Source organism: Vespa crabro, chromosome 1 (assembly GCF_910589235.1).
Source record: "Vespa crabro chromosome 1, iyVesCrab1.2, whole genome shotgun sequence".
NCBI classification, from domain to species: domain Eukaryota; kingdom Metazoa; phylum Arthropoda; class Insecta; order Hymenoptera; family Vespidae; genus Vespa; species Vespa crabro.
Genome location: NC_060955.1, coordinates 6,675,694 through 6,697,570, shown reverse-complemented (window position 1 = coordinate 6,697,570; position 21,877 = coordinate 6,675,694). Strand labels below are relative to the sequence as shown.

Sequence of the window (21,877 nt, the reverse complement as noted above, 5' to 3'; positions counted from 1 at the left end):
ATTATATAAATAAAAAGACTCCATGATTAGTGCTTAATTTGATCTACTATTTCAGCATTTATTATACTTTTTTCTTATATACTTATGATGCAATCAACGTTTATATTTATTCCATATAAAACATATCAAAACTCTTCCTTCCATGTTATTTCAAACCTCACTTTTCACTCCTAGTTTCATTGTATATGACGCTAACCCCAATTATCAAATACTTTCACAATGATCACTTCTCGTTACAGTTTCGATTAATTATCATGTCCTCTACGTTCCATTTGAAAATTTTTTCTTTTATTTTTTTTATTTTTTTTTTTTTTATTTTGTATGCGGCAAATATTTTGTAACGGCAAATAGGACATGATACAAGAAAAATAAAAAATAAAAAAACAACGAGAAATGAACATCTCAAAGCGATTATATACACAATTCACAGTGGTCACAAATGGAAAAATTTCTAGTATTAAGAGATTGCATATCATTTTAATCGGCTTTAAGCATCGACATGATATGTTGTCTCTGAAATCAACAGCATGTATAATGGCAGTTCCGCTTTATTTGTTTGTTTGTTCTTTTACTTTTTTTATTTTCAGAATCATGTCTTCGAAATTTTGCCTAAAATATCTCTAGGAAGCCATAGTTTAACACCTTATTTCGTTTAATATATTAAAGGCCTATTATTAATTAGTATATTTTCCATGTTTGCTAGTCGCATCAAAATATATTCTAACCCTGGCACAATGTTTGCTATAAATGCCTTTTGGTACAAAGGATTCCATAAAATGTGTATGTAAAAAAATGCATGTATAAAACATCTTCACGATACTTGGGTCGATGATCGCTTTAACGCAATTTGTGAAATTTGCATCTATATATTTGAATCCACCCAAGTCAGACGAATTTGAGTCACAATGTATTTTCTTTTTTTCACATTCCTTTTTTTTTCTTTTAATCGTTTCCCTAATCAGTTCATTTCAAAAGGTTAATAACAACTGAATAGTTAAATCAAAAAATCATAAATAAAATTATAATGTCTTAAGTACAAAAAAAATGAAGTCTTTGCGTCACACTGTTACCTAACTTCCCCAAAAATGTAATTGTGCTTAGAATTAATAGAGGAATCAAATCTTAAACGCAACGATCGTATGAATGCAATGATATAACGTGACAAATATTACACTATAGTATAAATATTTCACTTAAATGTTAATCGCTAAAGAGAAAGCAAGCAGTATGTACGAAAGACGAAATGCAATTGAAAACTTCAAATGTACGAACCTTTTAAAATGAAACTGGAGTACAACTATTCTTCTCAATTTGTCGTATTTTATTTATATGATCCGCATAGTATTAGTTTAATTGTGATACTATTTGTGATAATAATAAAATATTATAATAATTAATAATACTAATAATAATAAAAATAATAATAATAATAAAATTAATAATATATATGTGTGTATGTGTGTGTTGGAGGATGTTGTTCATAGCAACAAAAATATAATGTAGTAATAATAATAATAATAAAGATAATAATAATAATAATAATAATAATAATAATAATAATAATAATAATAATAATAAAAACTAATATCTTAATGCTATCTAATAGTTTTGTTAAGTTGTTATAAATTATGCAGTAATCCGCTTTGTTATTGACTTCTATTTTTCTCGATTACAACTTCTGCATCATATCAATTTAAAATCATGCTTGCATTCATACCGCTCGGCGGTCAAGTTATTAATTAATAAGTTGTAAAATTATATACATATCCTTAAACAAAAAAGACTCTTCTTCTTCTTCTTACACTCGACGTCTCATGGCATTTTATGGGAAGCATATAAAACTCTAGTGAAAATAAGGAAGAAAACAAGTAGAGTAGTATACAAACAAAGAAATAATTACTTCCTATAAACTATTATCCAATTCGCAGGATCAATATACAAAGATCCATCTTTATATATCTCTTAATAGCACTCTTAAGAAACAGGACTTTTATGCGTTATCCTCCTTGTAAAATTTTATCACTGAAAGCGAATATTAGATCGAATGTACTAAATTCAATTGACTTTATATAGTCGATGTTTACATAAGATCGAGAAATTCCGCTATCGTTGTCGCTTCGTAACGTGACGCAGGCTGTTTTCCTCGTTTTTGCACATTTTAAAAGATTTATAGGACTTCAATTAGTATTTTCTTCCCCGTCGATACTTTCGTCTTGCGTTGTCGAATCATCGCCGGATCCTCCAGTTTGTACAGATCCACGTTTTAGCCTCGTAGAGCTCAAACTTATAGCAGGTCCACCACGCCTTTAAACAAATTTACGAAAAAAGGGTTGCGTGTTATGCGCCTATAGAAAGGTCTTATACTCCAATTGCATTTATAATTATTTCATTATTTCGAAAATGTCAATTATCCGAATTGTCTATTAGATATTTACCTCAATTTGTTCTTCAGATTTGCTACTTCACGTGTAAGTTCCTCTTGAGATTCCAGCATATCATCCATTTCTCTTTGAGCTTTTCGCTTCATAGCTTTGTGTCTACTGATTTCCTCTTCTGCTTCATCTAACTGTCTCTTCAGTGTCTTCATTCTAGCATTTACTTTTTCCACTTGCTCCTTGTATTGATCGGCGTTTCTCCTCTCATCTTCTAATTGTATAGTCATTTCTTTTAATTTCTTTTCTAATTTGCGATTGATCTTTTGTTGAGCAAACCTTTCCTTTGCTTCTGTCTCCAGTTGCTCGTCCAAATTATTTATCTTCGATTCTAATTGCTGTATTGTAGCTTTTGTCTTGGCACGTTGAGCAGTTTCTAATTCGGCAAGTTTTGCTTTCAATTCCTTGTTTTGTCTCTCCAATAACATTCTGTGAGATTCAAGTTTCTGTGTCGTAGATCGTTCGGTAGCCAAATCAGTCGATAATTGTTCTATTGAGATCTGTCCCTTTCTTGCACGATCCACAGCGACCTCGGAAATAGATTGTTCCTCTTCCAATTCTTCTTCCAAAGTAGCGATTCTTGCTTCAAGTCTACGCTTCTCATCGAGCATTAAAGTTCCCTTATTGGCATTGTTGTTAACTTCCTCTTGAAGTTCATCTCTCTCGTTTTCAGCCGCTCGTCTAGCGCGTTCGCTGTTAGCCAAGTCTTCCGTTAGTTGCATCAAATCTGCTTCAAGACTCTTTACTTTCCTTTCCGATTCTTTCGCACCAGCTGCTAATTCATCTCTAGCCGCCCTGAATTCCTCTATTTCTCTAGTATAATCCTTTATTTGTACTTGTAATTTTTTCAATTGTTTCAACGCATCTTCTTTCACTTTGTTATGAATCTCCAATTGTTGCTCCATGTCCTTGTAATCGCTCTCCATCTTTTTACGTTGAGCTATCGCAGCCGCCCGTTGCTTTCTTTCGTCATCTAATTCGGCTTCAACATCACGCAATTGCTTGACCAATCCTCGGCGCTTCTCTTCCGCTTGTTCCTCCTTCGCTTGAAGATCTCTCTCGAATTGCGCACGTAAAGCTTGCATATTTACTTCCAATCTTAATTTTGCATCTTCAGTAAACTGCAATTCGTCTTCCAATTCTTCTACTTGAGACCTTTGTTCAGCCAATTGCGATTCCAAAGCACGTTTAGCTTTTTCCAATTCATGTACGTTTTTGTCAGCTGTACCTTGATTATTCACCAACTCATCCAGTTCCGATTGGAGCCCGCGACGTCCTCTTTCCAATTCTTCGACCTTCTCATTAAGTTCGTCTAATTCTCGCGTTAATGAAAGGACTCTAGTTTCTTTCTCACGTGCTTCTCTTTCCGCGTTGTCTCTCTGTTCCGCATATTGTTCCGACACGGCCTTCTCTTCTGCAAGTACCTTGTCGAAATTCTTCTGTTTCTTTTCTAATTCTAGCACCTTGGCTCGTTGCACTTCTAATTCGATGATACTGTCTTCCAATTCGGCTTGTATCTTCTTCTTCGATTTATCTAACTTGTCATTAGCTGCTTGCAATTCTTCGACTTGTCTTTGAAGTGCCTCGATATCTTTTGCGCAACGTTTTCTACTTTCTTCCAATGCTGCTGCCGCTTCTGCCTCTTCCTCGGCACGTTTCTTCGCTTCTACCAGCTGAGCGTTCAAATTCAAAACTTGTTTTTCCAAGCCACGTTTTGCCTCTTCTTCTTCTTCCAATTGTTCATGTATACTTTCCTTCTCACTTTCCAACGCACGAAGTTTCGAACTTAATGCAAGCTTCTGTCTTGTCTCTTCCTCTAATTGTTGTTGAAGTTCCGTAAATTGTGATTCGCACGTTGCCAATGCTTTTAAAGCGGCTGAAGTCTTCAATTCTGCTGCTTCTAATTGTTGCATAACGCTTTCAGTCTCTTGCTGAAGTTTCGTTACCTTTTCTACCAATTCTTGTTTGTTTCTCTCAATTTCACCTAATTTGGCGCTGACATCGGCTAACTGTTGCTCTGCTTGTTTACGACGACGATCGGATTCTTGTCTGCTCGCACTAATCGATCTCAATTCAGTAGCCAAATCTGCATTTTCAGCCTCGAGAGAACCCTTTGCTTTCTCTAAAGCAGCTTTAGTTTTCTTCAAGGCATCCATTTGTTCGTTCAAAGCTGTTAACTCTTGCGTATGTTTGTGTCGCATATCAGATAACGTAGCTTCGTGTACCGATGTTTCTTCCTCAAGATTCTTCTTCAAAGTAGCTAATTCTTGTTCACGTTTACTTCTTAATTCTTGCTGGGCTGCAGTAGTATCCAATGAATCCAGCAATTCGTTTTTCAATGCTTCCAATTCCTCGTTCAAATCTCGCTTTAATTTTTCTGCCTTACTACGAGCCGCTTTTTCTGCTTCTAAATCTTCCTGCAATTCGGCTAATTGCGATTCCAATTCTCTTAACGCTTTTTGTGCTTGCGCCTTTGCCGCACCTTCTTCGTCCATCTTTGCCATCACTTGATTCAGTTCCTCTTCGCGTTTTCCCAATTGCAATTGTAATTCTTCGACTTGCGTTTTTCTTTCGGAAAGTTGTTCCTTCAAATCCGACACTTCGGTTTCCACTTTTCTCTTCGATCTATCCACTTCCTGTCGTTGTTGATGATCCTTAAGTAATCTCTCTTCGAGGTCCGCTATGGTTGCTTCGTGTTTCGCTTTTAATTTTGATAAATGTTTTGCTTTCTCTTCTTCTTCCGCCAAAGTTTGAGACAAATCGTTCGCGCGTTCCTCGAGAATTTTTTTCTCCTTGAGCAGTTTCTGATTGGTATCATCCGAAAGTGCAAGGTCTTCCTCGAGTTTCTTAATTTTTGCATCGCACTGTACTTTTTCAAGCTGTAGTTTCTGTCTAGCAGCCTCTTCCTCTTCCAATTGCTCTTCCAAATCGCTTATGTTCAATTGCAATTTTTTCTTCTCTTGTGTCAATGCCGCACTCCTCTCTTCCTCCTCTTCGATGCGTGCTTCCAAATCATGCAATATCTCTTCTAACTCCTGCTTACGCGCAGCCAATCTTGCTCGCATTTCCTCCGCTTCGGCGCAAAGTTCTACCTCAGCTTGCAACTGTTCGGCTAACATCGTTTTCTCTTCGATGGCTTGTTGATACTTACGTTCATATTCTTGGGCGGAGTGTAATTGTGATTCAAGTTTATCTCGAACTTGCTTCAATTCGTCTTCCTTTTGGGTAAGTTTCTCTTCTTGTTTTGTTACCTCTAACAAAGGCTTCACTTTGGTGTAAAGTCTCCACCATTGCCAATTACGAAGCTTCAAGTAAGCTGCACAGTTCCTTTGTATAATACGAATGGCGTTCAATTGTTGTAAACGTTTCTGATAATTGCGACGTGCCAAGAAACCACGACAGAATGCTTGAAAGTTTACGATCAAATCGGTTATCTTGTAATCTCTTTCCTCTTCGAGATGAGCCAAAACACCGGCACGGAAGAATATCTTTGATTGACCAACTCGATAAAGGTTTGGATCCAATTCTAATGCTTGAATCTAGAAAAAAACGAATAAAAATAAGAATCAATATGCTTTTAAGCAAAATTTTGTATTAAAGAGAAGATACATACCATTTTCTCGCAAGCCTTCTTCCCGTCCATGAAACCTTTCGGGATAACGTTCGGTGTGAGTAACTCATAACGCTGTCTAAATTCCTGGAATGGAATTCTATTTGGGAAACCTTGTCTGCAGATACGTATTCCCTCTAATACACCGTTACATCGTAATTGATCCAATACTAAAGGAGCATCTATTTTACCAGCTCTTTTCTCATGATTTGGAATAATGCACCTGACAAAGTTCGGATTGGTATTTTTCAGGGTCAACATTAATTTAGCCAATTGCTCTTTATACAGTTGAGATACCGTTCTAAACATGCCTTTTCTAGTCCTTGCACCAAACTGTGTATCCGTCAGCGCTTGTTGCGCCATGCCTACGATTTCAGCGTCTTTCCAAATATGGCAGACGAATGGATCCTGGGATGCCTGTAAAAGGCTCACCACGTTCTCGTTCAATGGATCCATGTTTTTCATTAGCCATTTGGCCGCTGAATAATCCACTTTACCGGCATAATGTATAATAGCAAAGTCAGCGACACCTCGAAAATCTGTTTTCATAAATTTGGGATGCACGCTGTGTGCACCGACGAGTTTCTCGACGAACGTTTTATCGGTCGCTTTGGGGAACCAACATTCTTCGTCCAATAAAGCCATGATACCCATTGGTTTGTCGATCAAATCGATCGTAGGTTGAAGATCGAGTCCAAAATCGATGAATTTCCATTCGATACCTTCTCGCTGATACTCCTCTTGCTCGAGAATGAACATGGTGTGATTGAATAACTGTTGTAACTTTTCATTCGTGTAATTAATGCATAGCTGTTCGAAGGAATTCAATTCGAATATCTCAAAACCGGCCATATCTAAGATACCTATAAAACTGGCACCTTGTCTTTTCGTTCTATCCAAAGATCTATTGATCCTGTTAACTAACCAACGAAACATTCGTTCGTAGCATGCCTTTGATATAGCTTCCACCGCAAATTCTACCTGTTCCTTTGTCTGTGCTTTAGTTACAAAGTCCCTACCGACTTTGATTCGAGGTTTTAAGAAAGCTTTTGTCATTTCTGTTACACTGAGACCTAACAGATGAGATATTTTTTGTGCTACTGTATTATCAGGTAAAGTCGCTTGATCGGAATTACGTTCTTGACGGAATTGCATGGAACCGAATAGCATCACTGCAGAAACAATGCGGAAGATCGATGAGAAATCTTCGTTAGTCATACCCATGATGTGCATCGATTTCACTGTTGAGAAGAATTCAGCGGAATCATCGACTCCTGGTACAGGCAGAATACCATTGGATAAGAACGGATAATGTTTAGGGTCCTCCAATATAAATTCCTCTGTAAAGAAAAAAAGAAAAATGTAATAATCAAACATCTTATATTTCTTATCATGATCAATATATCACCTTAGTTATTTATCGGTACATACTTTTTTGTTCTGATGAGGCACCAGCAAGCAACTGGTAAAATATATGGAAGGTTCTTTCATCCTTGGCTTGTCTGATCGCTCTTGATTTCTCTAAAAGATACGTCTCGATATTTGCACCTGCGATATAACCGGAGGCATCGAAATTTATCCTAATAAATTTGCCCTAAAAGACAAGCAAGAAGAGAGAAAGAAATTGATAAATATCGTATATGAGTAAATGTTACTAATGCTAATTGTCAGAGGTGCTTACGAAACGAGACGAGTTGTCGTTCTTCACAGTCTTTGCGTTTCCGAATGCTTCTAAAATTGGATTTGCTTGAAGGAGTTGTTGTTCGAGTTCGCCCTATAATAAAATATAAAAGCAAGATGATAAGCATGGGAGATTAAAAAAAAAAAAAGGAAAACAGAAAAGATCATACAGATTTTTGACAAAATGTAAGCACGTATAATGAATTTCAGAAAGGGTTGACAATTTTATTAACGACAATAAGTAATTCTTTTTTAATTTTTTTTTCTTTTTTATATATAAATTTTATCTCGATTATATCAATTTTAAATACTTATTGTCATTTTCGTTTTAAATTACAGCAGGGCATGAAATATAAGCTGCCAATAAAGCATTGCATGTTCATTTATATGTTGACGATAAAAGAAAAAAAGGAAATAGAAATGCTTTCTGCGAACGACTATTTTCCATTGATGCTTTCAATATTATCTTTTTTTTTCAATATCTTTATTGTCCTCTCAGAATACAGTAAAAAAAACACAGGTATGGACTGATATCGAAAATAGACGTATATACATATACAAAGCTTATACCACGACATACGGATGCATCAACATTTGATATTTTCCAAATAATAAGTAAAAGAAACGATGATCATGAGAAACTGCAACGTATTGGCTAACTGATATTTTTGCTAAAACTTTTTACTGCCGATTGTCAATTACATCTTTTTCAAGGTATTAGTATACATATCCCCAAACAAGTTATACAAATATACACAAGCTTATTGTTAACCAATTGGAAGTACGATTATATATATGTGTATATACATATATATATATATATATATATATATATATATATATATATATATATTTATAATCCTGAAAATGTATATTATATGTATATATATATATATATATATATATATATATATATATATATATATATATATATATATATATCAGGTGACCTATAACTTGCAGGTATTATCGGAGCGTAAGAATATGGACAACAAATTATAGCTACAATATTATATTGGTACTATAAATTCTTGCGAAGTATCATTATATAATATTCATTTAAAAACATAGTATTTCTTCTTTTTAATATGACGATTGAAAAACTATAAAATTTGATTAAAAAAAAAAAAAGAAAAAAGAAAGAGAGAGATTAAATAATAATGAAATAGAGATAATAAAGTATTAATGGATTTTTAATACCGGCTACTTTCTAAAACTCCAAAGCGATTGAAGGATAGGAAAATTTTAAATATTAATAACACAAAGGATTAAAAGGAATAGACGACACCAATTTTACGACACCACACCCAAATAATGTTAATAATTGTTTTTTTCTCCTCCTCACATTAATTACCGCAAACTTGTCCGACACACTCCCAGATGCCTGGATCCATAAGCAGCGAGAAAAAAGTGAGGAAAGATCTTTGTTAGACAGCAATGAAAAATTAACTATTATCGTTATATATATAAATCGTTCGTTAACTGTTGCACTTTTATTGCATTGTTTTATGTGTATATACAATTTATTAAATATTATTTATTATTACCAAAGTCCAAAACCAATTGTTAGTAAAGACAAAAAAGAAAAAAAAAGAAAAAAAAAAAGAAAAAAAGAGGAAAAAAGAAGAAGCAGATAACATTGATTGCGTTTGATTGAAAATGTGATTACTGAATTTAAATACGTATAGGTTTTTGTTTTATATCGACTTACTATGATTAACGCCGGGCTTGGGGTCTATTGATGGAAGGCAGCCAAAATGTCAGCACCGAAAACGAAAGAATATTTTCAATATTAAATAACGTTCCATATTTTTTTTCTTTCGAATCGATATTTCCATTTTTCTCTCCATTCTTCGTATCTTATCACGATAGGTTTATGGTAACACGTAAAGGGATCGAATGAAATCATGGTAGATACAAGCACCAGATATGAATATATGTACCTTGGGAGAATAAAAAAAAGAAAAGAAACTAGTTGGGCCATGGCCTCGCATATGCATTGCTCTTACGGTTCACCGATCTTTGCTGTTACACTCGCATATATATACGGGTATACATATATATGTAATACCATATATGAGTATCTAACCAACGAGATTTCAGCTGTCCTCGCATATTATTTTATCATTTATTTATGTAACGGACTTTCATTGTCCTCCTATCCATCCTAAATCATTTCCAGCCTGGTTTAAAAGAACATGAATAATGTATCTACTCCAAAAGGAAGGATTCCTAACGTGAATGAATTTATAAATCTCTTGGTAGAACCGACGACGTGTCTTTTACTCTCGCGGTCCAAAATACAATCCCCAGTGTCTCTTCTCTACTGCCTTCTCGTTACCGTTTATTTACACACTCGATACTTGCTTTTGTGGAGAGGCCAAAAAAAAAAATAATTATTATTATTATTATTATTTGTATCATAATTATTATTATTACTTGAAAAGGTTTTTTTTTCTTTCAGAAGATATGACTTAGGATTTTCTTCAAAGAAAGTAAATTTATGATGATACTGAAGTTTACGACAAAATCGTCTAATACGGTTTAGGAACATTGAATTATTTCAAATAAAAACATTGAAAAATAGAATTTAAAAATATTCTACATTCAAAGAGTACGTTGTTAAATTTAACAAAGTTCTTAAGCATGTACAAAATCTTCAATGTATTCAATATATTATCCATTCACTTACACCTTCATTTGGACAAATTTAAAAGGTATTTTTCTTTGGGAAAAACTAGTTTAGGCATCGTTTTCACATGACGATGAGTCAGAGAGGATTAAGTAGGTTGCACCGTATACGCACGTGTGTGTGTGCGTGCGTGCGTGTGTGCGTGTGTGTGTGTACGTGCACGCGTGTGACTCAAAGTAACTTGGGTTGATAAATAGAGCGTTTATCTGAAAAAGGAGAGGTCCTTCGAGAGAACGTCGCGCGTCTCTCGATGATCTCGGGTCTGCATATACTAATGGAGATTGAAAGAAAACGAAATGCAATATAAATAGATTGAACATGATCGGCGTTAGAATCCTATCATCGCCATTATTCTATCCCTATATATCATGAAGCAAGCTTGCTTAGATTAATCGAAATCGTATTAAAGTTACCGTGGCCTTCGACAGGATGACATAAATGATCGTTCTTCGTAGCGATTTATAATCTATAAATTCATACGGGCGATAACTCTATTTTCCACCTCGATAGAATAACGCTTATATTCTAATACAATTCTAAACGCGTTTAAATCATAAAAAAGATCACGATCCAAATGTTTTTCTTTATGATAAAAATTTGTTCGTGTTTCTTTAAGAAAATATGATCCATACATCCAATTAGAAAAGATTAAACGATCGAATAGTTCCCATATTTCCCGTAAGATATTTTAGTACGCTCCAGAAACGAACGATCTTTATTTATCAAAGATGACCGTGGTTTATACGTACGTACGTCACAGTTCAAGCTTTGCATTTTCAGACGACGCATTGCTACCACGGATATATAACAAAGAGCTTACTGTATGCAATCGAGAAACGAATAAAGAAAGTCGCTATTTTTAAAGGCACTCGTAGTATATGTTTGAATAAAAGTGAATGGTAAGAAATTTATTTCGTAAAAAAGAAAAAATAAATAAATATCAAAATCCTAGGATAAAAAAGGAAAAAAACAAAAGAAAAGATAATTGTATCAAATCGATGGTATCAAAAGTATTTTTGTATTATGTTTTTTTAAATAATTTCATTTAATACGCGTAATTATTAATTATTCATGAAAATAAATCTAGAATAATATATATCTATGTGTTACACTATCATCGGCAAGCAGTTAACGATTTGTAATTAGTGAGATAGGATGAACGATGTATCACGTAGATCAAGAGATAAGATTACTAATTCATAATGTTTCTCTAATGGCATTTATAACAAATGTAATAACTATGAAAGTTCTCAAGTATAATTTTTATAGATTAGAATAATACGCTTTTAATAGTTGGATCAATAACTAATTGTAAGTATACATTAACTGTACATTCTATACAATAAAGTTAATAAAAATACACGTACACGTAAAGACGTCTTATTTGTGTCGAGCTAATATAAACACATATATGTATAAAGAAAGAAATATCATATTTAATTGGGAAATACGCATTGTTGAGTTGTTCGAATTTAAATAAGCGGTTTGAAATGATGTCATGATTCGGAAATTGAGGTTGGAGTTCCGCTAATGCGGACTCTTTGCGGTTACAAAATCTTCCGATTCACAGAAATGCTAACTTCCTGTCATCAATTGGCCCATTTACCTGAAGAATTCGTGAAAAACGAATCGAATTTACTGATCAAACGATATAATAAAAGTTGATCGTTACAAAATTGACTCAACTAGTTAGAATATATTAATTTAATCATTCACTTCTCTATATTCAGTTCTAATACATATTAGAACGTTATAAAAATAATATTCACAGATATCGGATCGGTATCAATGGAATGATTTCTTGAAATACGCGGTATCTCGATAGCGATCTCGATGACGTTTATATTCATTCACGATCGAGTTACATTAATGTCTTATACTTGTATTTATATAGATATGAATATATGTACTTTTAAATGATGGAATTATCCTTTGAATATGAATTTATTGAATTTATTGAATATGAATATGAATTAGCTTGAATAATGCTAAAAAATTAAAAGTACCCTCGGAAAGATATTTTTTGATCTTTAATCGTTAGATACTATCAACACACAATATATCTTATTAACCTAATGTTTTCCATTTAATTCATTGTTGACCGGTCACGAGTATGCTTCTGGTTTTGCATGCATGCAACTTATGTAATTATTAAAGTAAATATGCGAGTCGTGCAAATTGAGAATTTTTTAATATTTTAATAATGATTTTAATTCAATTATAAACTGGAAACATTCAATTATAGCCGGAACATGGAACATATTACACTTTTTCCGTATAATAGCCGGTCACCAACATGTTTCAATATTAATGAAACAATTTTTCTTCCATCTTATCTCCTAAATTTCTTCTTAAAGAAAACAATTTTCTTTTTTCTTAGACACCCTATACATACACTGGTATCTCTCCAGAGAGAAAAAGATACAAAGAGAAACTAGAAAGAGAAAGAACATTTCTAACTTACGGACTAAAAAAGAATGTCCGTGTGTTAAGTTCTTACCGCATTGGACTTGGGTTTCGAAGCAGCAACATACGCCAGATATTGAATGACCTTCTTCGTGTTCTCGGTCTTGCCTGCTCCAGACTCACCGGTACACAAAATGGACTGATCCTCGCGATCTACAAAGTACATAACGGTTTTTTTTTTTTTTTTTTCAAATATACAAATATTCTTTCCATTATCGTTTGTCGCTATTACGTCATGTACCATTTTTTCAATGGTACATTGTAAAGTATCGAAAACATATGTTATCGCTAATAATTACCTTGTAACATCGAACGGTAGGCCGTGTCGGTGATGGCGAAAACGTGGGGTGGTACCTCGTGTCTTTTTATACCCTTATACCTTTCCATTATTTTTTCCGTATAAATCGGCAATCTTTTGTAAGGATTTACCACGACGCAGAACAGTCCGGAATACGTCTGAAATAAATAATAATATAAAATTCGATTAACTTTTCTAACGATATTATAAGATAGATATTTTAATTTCAATATTTCGTAATTGTAAAGATCATGAAAAAAAAAAATTATTTCAATTAGAAATCAAAAAGAAATAGATATTGAGATTTATAAGTTTATTTTCGTATTCAAACGATATAAGTTTGAAGTTTTATTGATTTTCTGATAAACCTTCAGTTAAATTTGATCGTTAAATAAGAAAGTAACATTTTAATTGATAATAGAGATTTAATAGTAACAGCTAAAACGTACGTAGTAATGTGTGTGTGTGTATGTGTAAAGGCACGAGTTACATACAAATGAAAAAGATACAAGCTAACATAATGTTTCTCTCCTTTATTCTCACTTTGTCTTTCGGTTAAACGCGGCCAAGTGTAGAAATTTAAGCGCCATTTACAGTTTAAGAATGTTACACCCACGCAATCCCTTCGCTCATATGTACATACGTACGTAGGTATATACGTGCGTGTGTATACATATACGCGCGCGCGCGCACATAACACACATACCCACACAAAGAAGACACGTATACGTTGTACGCCATTTCGCGTCGAGCCAAAGAAAATAAAGGCAACGTGAGAAAGAAAAATTACTCGGTAGATAGATAACGACACGACGAGTCTCTTTCAAATCAGTCGTATTTCCATCATGCTTTGTATATTTTTCTTATTAGAAAGAAACGAAATTACGTTAACGCCTAAATGATCATGCCTGCCAATAATCGAATTTATTTCAGATTTGTGCATAAACTTTCTTTTAAAGATTATAACTGTTAGTCACAACGTCAGTAAAAGTGATAGAAAAATTGATAGAAAACTATGTTTTTCTTTTTTGATCTAAAAAATGACTTAATGGACATTCGTAACTTGATTTATGTACAATTTTAATCTTTGTTTTTTATTAAATAATCCTTTAAATAATAAATAAAAAGAAAAAACTTCTTCGACTGACGATTTACATTTTAGCAAATTAGTTGGGAGACACTGAAGAAGCTTTTAGGAGATGACCGATCGATTCTGTCTCTCTCGATTGTTCTCTCTCTCTCATGCTTGGTTTTCGCTTCTCGTCTTGTTTCTTTAAAGTCAAAAGAACTCTTTGAAATGGTGAAATGAACGTATATAGACTCTTTAATCAAACAAAAAGAATCTTAGGATTGTGGAACTTGCAACTTCTCAAAAATTTGAAAACTTTTCTAAGTGAACTTTCGTCGTAGAAATATCGATCTCTGTTGCATTTAGATATTACGAAAATTTATACGATGTTTGGAAATATACAAAGTGTCGTTTTTATTTATAGTCAATATGATATTTTAAACATATGTATACAAAATTATATTAATTATTAAAATAATTTATTTGTCAACGAAAATTAATTTCTTCGATTGAAATGATAAAAAGTATAAAACTGAAATGAATATGCATCCGAGGATCGACACCGATTTCCACGTTTGTCCTCGAGAAAATAAATAATTAGTGAGGTCGTGACATGTCTTTATTGATTTATGCGTATACCGACGAGAAACGATTTAAAATAGTGCGATAACATTAAGCGAATACTCGGATAGCAAACAAGAATCTCGCTCAAGATTGAACTTTGGATGTGCGTGGATTTTTCAACTTTCGAAAGTGTCGAGTAACGTCTGCATAATCTGTTTTTTCCTTTTATTTATTTTTCTTTCTTCTTTTTTCTTTTTTTTTTTTTTTGACGATGCGATGAGATTACAAAGTTTAAAGAATCAATTTAGAAAAGTGGATAAAATTTATAAAAGGTCATCTATTTTTTTATTTTTTAATTTATTTTTTATTGTTCATGAGCTTGAAGATTATTTGATATATGAAAGTTACTTATGTTATTCTCAATGAAATACAAGCTAAATTCTTCCGATATCGTTTTTATATTAGCGTTATAGAATCATTCTAAAAGGAATAAAAACCGCTTTGTGAATTTATACAAAGATTCTTCCACGTGTTAGCAACATCGTCACACCTGTTTCCCAAACTACCTACGACGTGATTCACGTGTTCACTTTCCCTCTGGCTCATACGATCTTCCAAGTATTAGTCATTCTTGTGAGAAGTTTGGTTCTCCCCTATTTTTTGTTCATCCGTTTTTTACTTAGAGAACAAAGGACGACGAGCATGCGTACACATATACTAAATCAAACGTAAAAAGAGATAAGGAACTAACGTCAGTATTACAAATTTGAAATAAAGTCGAAAGTTATTTTTTTACAAACTACAAAACAAAGACAAGAAAACAAAAACAGAAAAGGAAAGAGAACATTAAACAAATAAAAAAAAAAAAAAAAATCGAATAATTCAAGTTAGATCTCAGAAAGTTTTGACCGGGGTCTTGGATCTGCAAGGACATAAAATGAGTTTTGTCTTTGATTTATTTTTTTTTTCTTTTCGTTTTCTTTCCTTTTTTTTATTCCATTTCTTCTTTTCCTTCAACGGCAAGACCATGCGAAGGTCCTCGAAACCGGTCTCGAAAGGCTCGACCTGCCTAACATTCCCGCTTATGGCCCACCGCAATAAACGCATCCTTCGACGAAAAGATACGGTACGTATATCACGAAACAGAATATATCGTATAATGATCGAGATGTATCATATGATATAGCAGGGATCATTAAGAATACCATAAATGGTGCTCACACTTTCGAGGGCATCGTCGAAACGTGATTCAAACTTGACTTCAATTTCGCACATATTCGTAAATCTTGAAATTCATAATTCAAAAAAGGACAATCGTATTTTTACGAAATAAAATATCCTTTTTTGCTAAAGAATGTAAAAGAAGCTTAAGAATTTCATAAGTTTTAAGAAAAACTAAAGAATATAAAATTGTATATCTTTTTTTTTCTCGAATTCTTTCATTACTAAAAATGACTAAAGTTGTCCACCAGTATTGAATCCTATATATAAACAAAAAAAAAAAATGACTATAGTCATCTAATAAAATTCTACATGAATTAAGCATATTTTTATATTTTCATGGCAATCAACGTTATTTTTGTATCCTGACATTTTCTTTTTTATTCATTTATAATTCATTATATATTAATTTGATATAACTTAAATAAAAAATCAATAATTTGCATAATACAATGAGATTGCAGATATCTGAGAGCAACTTCGCTGTAGCCAAAGAGTTAAAGGGTCACGAACTCTATTTCGTTTTATCGAGAGAGAGAGAGAGAGAGAGAGGAGAGAGAGAGAGAGAGAGATCGAATCGGCTTTGATACTTTCTCTATCTGTTCAGAATAAGGATAAATAAAACGGATAAGTAAAAGAGAGATAAGGAGAAGGAGAAAAGGATAGAGAAAGGTGGAAGGAGAAAAAGAAAAAGAAAAAGAGAGAGAGAGAGAGAGAGAAGCGATCCTTTTATGGAGAAGATCGCAAAAGGTATAAAGTTTAAAAAGTCGCAAGGAATCGACTCGTTTTGCTTGGAAGATTGCGTCAAAGTGCCTTTAAGGCACCGCGAGAAGAAGCAGGTTAAGGACGTTCGTACTTATAAGGACTCGTCTTTGCTTTCTTACTAGAATCGTTTCTTCCATACTCCTTTTTCTTCTTCTTTTTCTTTTTCTTACTCTTTCTATGTACATATCTTTTTCTTTTTTATCTTTTTTACCCTTTCTCTCTCGATGTCTCGTTTCTCTTTCATCCGTTTCCAACAAGCATTATCTCTATTTCTCTATTTCTTTATTCTCGTCACGACGATGACGACGAAAAGAAAATCGAGAAATTGAGAGTAGTATCGAGAGTATTTATAAATCGAGTAAATGTATGTCTCGTCATATTTTGCGTCGAGTTAGATGCAATCCTTTTATAGCACGAGTCGTACGTAATTATCGTTGTGTCGAACGTACTACATACATACATACATATATATGAGTGGCACGTTAAATACGTCAGAAAAAGTTAACTCGTGTTAACTCTAAAACTACATGGAAAGAAGGATATAAAATGATGTGTAAGCGCGTATGTTTATATTTATATATGAATATAATAGCACGATACAAACTAGTTTTGCTATATACCTGAAATAAACAAGTTTCATCGTATGATTTTGAGTCAGTTAATATTACGCTCTGGTTCTATAGTTTGAAGTGAATTCTACCTTTCCGTGTATTTCTACATTACTCAGGAATAAAAGGAAGCACGAGGAAACAAAATAAACGTTGAAGGAAAGTTCCGCATTCGATAAGCTAGACATTAGCACGATACGTTATTTTACACGCGATCCGCGTTGACCGCTGTTTAAAATGCCCGCGACATCTTTTTGCGCATGTGCGATTAGAATTTCAACTGGCAATAGATCAAACAACTTAGTGCAACTTTTCAAAGATAATCAAACCGAATAACTTTATTGTAATTTCTCTATCTTCTCGAGCATATTATCTTTTGAAAATATTCGATAATCAAATTAGTCTACGATTTTTCCCTATTCTTTTCATCGAGAATTATTCTCGACAACACTCGGTATTCATCAGAGATGCGTTCAACTAGTTACGATCGTATTGATCGTGAGTGTTATACTCGAGAGATATTAAAGGGAGGAACTTTCGGAGGACATCGAATACTGCGTGGAAACGGGCTACGTTCGTCTGACTATACCAAAGAATATTTTGTAAAAACCGGTTTTTCGAATCTCTCTTCTATAACGGAAGGCAACTTCGTACCTTTTTGAAACGTAAACGTTTCTGAACTTAAATATCTTCGATAGAAACGGTATCTGTTATCCATATTATATACAAATCCTTCATCTATATATATATATATATATATATATATATATATATATATATATATAAGGATCTTTCGTTTCACGAAATACAAAAAGAAAAAAACGAGTAGTATGAACGATAAGAAGGAATTTTAAAAATTCCAAGCTGAAATTTAGGATGGAGGACTTTTGCAAGAGACAAAGAGAGAGAGAGAGAGAGAGAGAGAGAGAGAGAGAGAGAGAGAGAGAGAGAGAGAGAGAGAGAGAGAGAGAGAGAGAGAGAGAGAGAGAGAGAGAGAGAGAGAGAGAGAGAGAGAGAGTGGGAACTTGTTTGAGACGCCATTTTTCCGAGCCGATAATCATGCACGATCGTTGGAGTCTAAGGAAGTTTATTGGGCTTTGTTGTATATGTGTATGGCAAAAGGGCGCGGCACGGGGTCGCTTGTGGAGCTGATCTCGAGTCCTCTCGAAATCCTGACGCATTCCACGTGCACGCACACAGCCGCAAATACACGCGGACATCGTTTAAATATGAAAAAAAGAAAAAAAAAAAAATAAATAAAATAAAAATAAAGTATTCGGCGCCATCGATCGAAATTGAACGACTTCTCTCTTCATATTTAGTATACGTCCCAAGGGAAAAAAAGAAAAAGAAAAAAATACTTTTTTGTCTAGTCGTATCGGAGCATGACGTCACCTGCTTCAGAAGGATCGCTCATGTATTCGTGAGAGAACCGATGCGTATGACGTCACTACTGTATTACCATGCATACTTTCGTGCTGCGGAGAGTAAATGAAACGCGTGGAGAGCGTACGATCGCCTCGAATACGTTTTCCCTTTCCCTTCCTCCCACCCATCCATCTCCCATCCTCTCTCTCTCTCTCTCTCTCTCTCTCTTTCTCTCTCTTACTCACTTTTATCGAATAACAATGTCATGGCATTGGGTATATGCTGGAGTGAGCTCAGAGAAGGGTCTTCATGAATCCACGGCAAACATTGACGCCATTTTTTTTTTACTTTTTTATAAAAACGTGACTGAGAGATATATGTATGTGATTCTTGACTAGCCTCGGCTCGATTAACTATTTGATTAGTCTATCTTTCAAAATGTCGAACGTAAGATCGATATTTGGAATGAATCATTCGACGAAAAATATTTTTAAAATGGAATATTTTCAAGAATATACGTATATGGTTATGTGTGTTATAGAAAGAAATAAAATTATACGAGAAGACTGTTCTGATAAATGTGCGCATTAAAAACGTGTATAAAGTTTTAAATACATGTATATATATATATATATATACATACACACGTATGCATGAAGAACAAAATAACTAAACCAGCGTAAACATTACATAGATTATTAACTATTATCGGCTTGGTAGGAGTTATTTATCAAAGTAATTTTTCTTTAAATTAGATTCTCTAGCTTGAGATTGATTTTTTTTTAATACTCTCGGAAAAGTATGTTAAAAATGATGAATTAGTCGGAAACTTATATCCTTCAAAGTCTTACGTTATGGTAAATAACTCCGAATGCTGAGAAGTTTAGCCAGGCCCACTTGATAATAATCGATTAGGAAAGTAAAAACGAGAAGGTTACTAGAATCGCTCAAATAGAGCGAAAGAAGAAACGTGTACATATGCATATACGAGGACGGGGACGTTAATTAAATGTGACCATCTATGATCTATTCTAACGCAAATTACGTGGGTTGTTATTCGAAATACGTAGGCGATAAATAGTATAGTGCGTCGTTCAATACTGTGTACACGTATACATACATCGAATAGATAGTTGATGGGTATTAACTAGATAGATAATACATGTAAATCATAGAACGTTATTAGAGAACGTAGATCGTTAGCCCGATGTAATCCGGATCGATTTGTGATCCCCTTTATTACCTCCGACTTAAACTGTTTTAGCAATAATAATTATCTCATCATCAATTAGAGTTACCCTTAACGGCAACTATTAGTAATAGGATTAAACGTACGTTTTTACCGTAGAAGGTAAGAAGAAATAAGAACGTTCGAATTCGTACCATATAAGGTTTGGGATAACGACAAACAAGTGAGAGAGAGTTCTCGATCGTTACACAACAGAGACATAATTTTATGGTCAACGTACGACCGTGTCTATCCGTCTGTAATCACGAAAAATATATTTCTCATCGCTTTATATACATATATATATATAAATAACCCATCTTTTTATTAGCGAAAGTTTTCAGAGATTTTTTTTATCTCTTTTTTTTTCTCCTGACATTATGTATGTATACCTACATATATGTATATTATGACGCATTCGGCGACTCCTTTTTTTTCGTTTTTTATCATTACTAATTTATAGTCTTATCAGTATGGACAGTTTATAACCGACGTGCCCAATTTAAGATAGTTACGTTGGTTTGGATTCAAGTAACGTAATTCGTCGTTCAAATTGACGTTCATTGAACACGTCAGCTGTTCAGTGTTTTTTCTCTTTTTTTTTTCTTTTTTTACTTTTTTTGCTTTTTTTTTTCTTTTTTTGTTAGTTTTCTCTTAATAAATTCAATGGCTACATTAAATCCTTCATACCACGCGCAGGTATATTATTCCTTAAGTCGATATATAAGACAAAGTTTCTCCGATAACTTATTCTTGCGAGTTTGTCCTCGGAGAAACACTAGCAGGAAAATTCCAAAATGTAATCTATCCCCTTTACTCTTCTCTTCGTAATTCATAGTCCAACCGTTACTTTGACATGCACGATCGCGTTTCTTCTCTCGCGTGTGTGCGACTAGTACACATAGTATACAATGAATATTAATCGAAGCAAAGTCTTCGACCTGGGTTCTATTACGATCGAGATAATAGAGATTTCTGGATGAAAATTCGTCATTAAAAATCTACAAAATATTTACAGTTTGTTTCACGAAGCTTGTTTCAATCTTCATCTTTATCAGCAAGTAAAGCAAGGAAGAATATTGAAGAATTTATATATAGGAAAAAAGAGGGAGAAAAAAAAAGAAACAATAAATAAAAGAAAAGGAAAGGAGTCCAATCTCGTGCTTTCAAAGACATTACAAAATAATTTGCTGACGAATTGGTAATACGATAGAACAAGCTCTCTAGATACACGTATACGTTCGTCAGAGGATTCTTGGCGTTATTACTCGACGGTAGAAAATAAAGATAGCACCAAATTTACAAGGTCTTATTCGAATACGTTAAAGAACTTATTCGATACATGATTTGATTCTAGACTCAAGATGACGAATCATTATGGATGGAACGAACGCACAAGAGATTCTTGTAATCTACCGCCCCCGCCCCACCTGTTTCCATCTTGTCCTTCTTTCCATCTCTCTCTCTTTCTCTCTCTCTCGTTCCTCCCCCACCTCTCTGATCGCTGAATCAGTCAGGCATGAGTCACTATGAGTACTGACATTCGTTCGTTCCACAAGTTCAACCGAAAACTTTTTAAGATGCACGCTTCCAATTTCTCTCGACGCATTTCTATTTTTCTTATCAATATAAAAATATTCGAAGGCGATGTTAAAATAAACGATATTAAAATTAAAAAGCAAAAAGAAAAAGGAAAAAAAAGAAAAAAAGAAAGAAAAGAAAAGAAAAGAAAAAAGATTTTTTCTTCGGAAGAAAAATGACTACGAAGAAGAAACAAGAGAAACTTCGATACGAAAGATGTGTGCATTAAATGATATGCGTCGTAGGCACTTTACGGGCTGAAGAAAAAACAACGATAACCAATCTAAATGTTCGA

The 21,877-nt window shown here is 33.7% G+C and overlaps 1 protein-coding gene across 4 annotated transcripts in view; it reads right to left on the bottom strand.

The window, feature by feature from the left end:
• Nucleotides 1–26: 26 nt before the first annotated feature.
• LOC124427822 (myosin heavy chain, non-muscle) overlaps nt 27–21,877 on the bottom strand; it is a 25,434-nt gene continuing 3,583 nt past the window's right edge. The window contains exons 2-10 of one of the 4 annotated variants that reach the window (XM_046971167.1): nt 13,180–13,336; nt 12,915–13,033; nt 9,434–9,457; nt 9,068–9,106; nt 7,724–7,816; nt 7,474–7,636; nt 6,046–7,382; nt 2,436–5,971; nt 27–2,304 (exon numbers count right to left, since the gene is read on the bottom strand). In XM_046971167.1, the coding sequence (XP_046827123.1) occupies nt 2,178–2,304; nt 2,436–5,971; nt 6,046–7,382; nt 7,474–7,636; nt 7,724–7,816; nt 9,068–9,106; nt 9,434–9,457; nt 12,915–13,033; nt 13,180–13,336 (5,595 nt within the window). In that variant the 3' untranslated portion in view covers nt 27–2,177. The remainder of the gene's footprint in view (nt 2,305–2,435; nt 5,972–6,045; nt 7,383–7,473; nt 7,637–7,723; nt 7,817–9,067; nt 9,107–9,433; nt 9,458–12,914; nt 13,034–13,179; nt 13,337–21,877) is intronic. The other 3 variants (XM_046971176.1, XM_046971184.1, XM_046971193.1) reach the window with 3 other exon arrangements.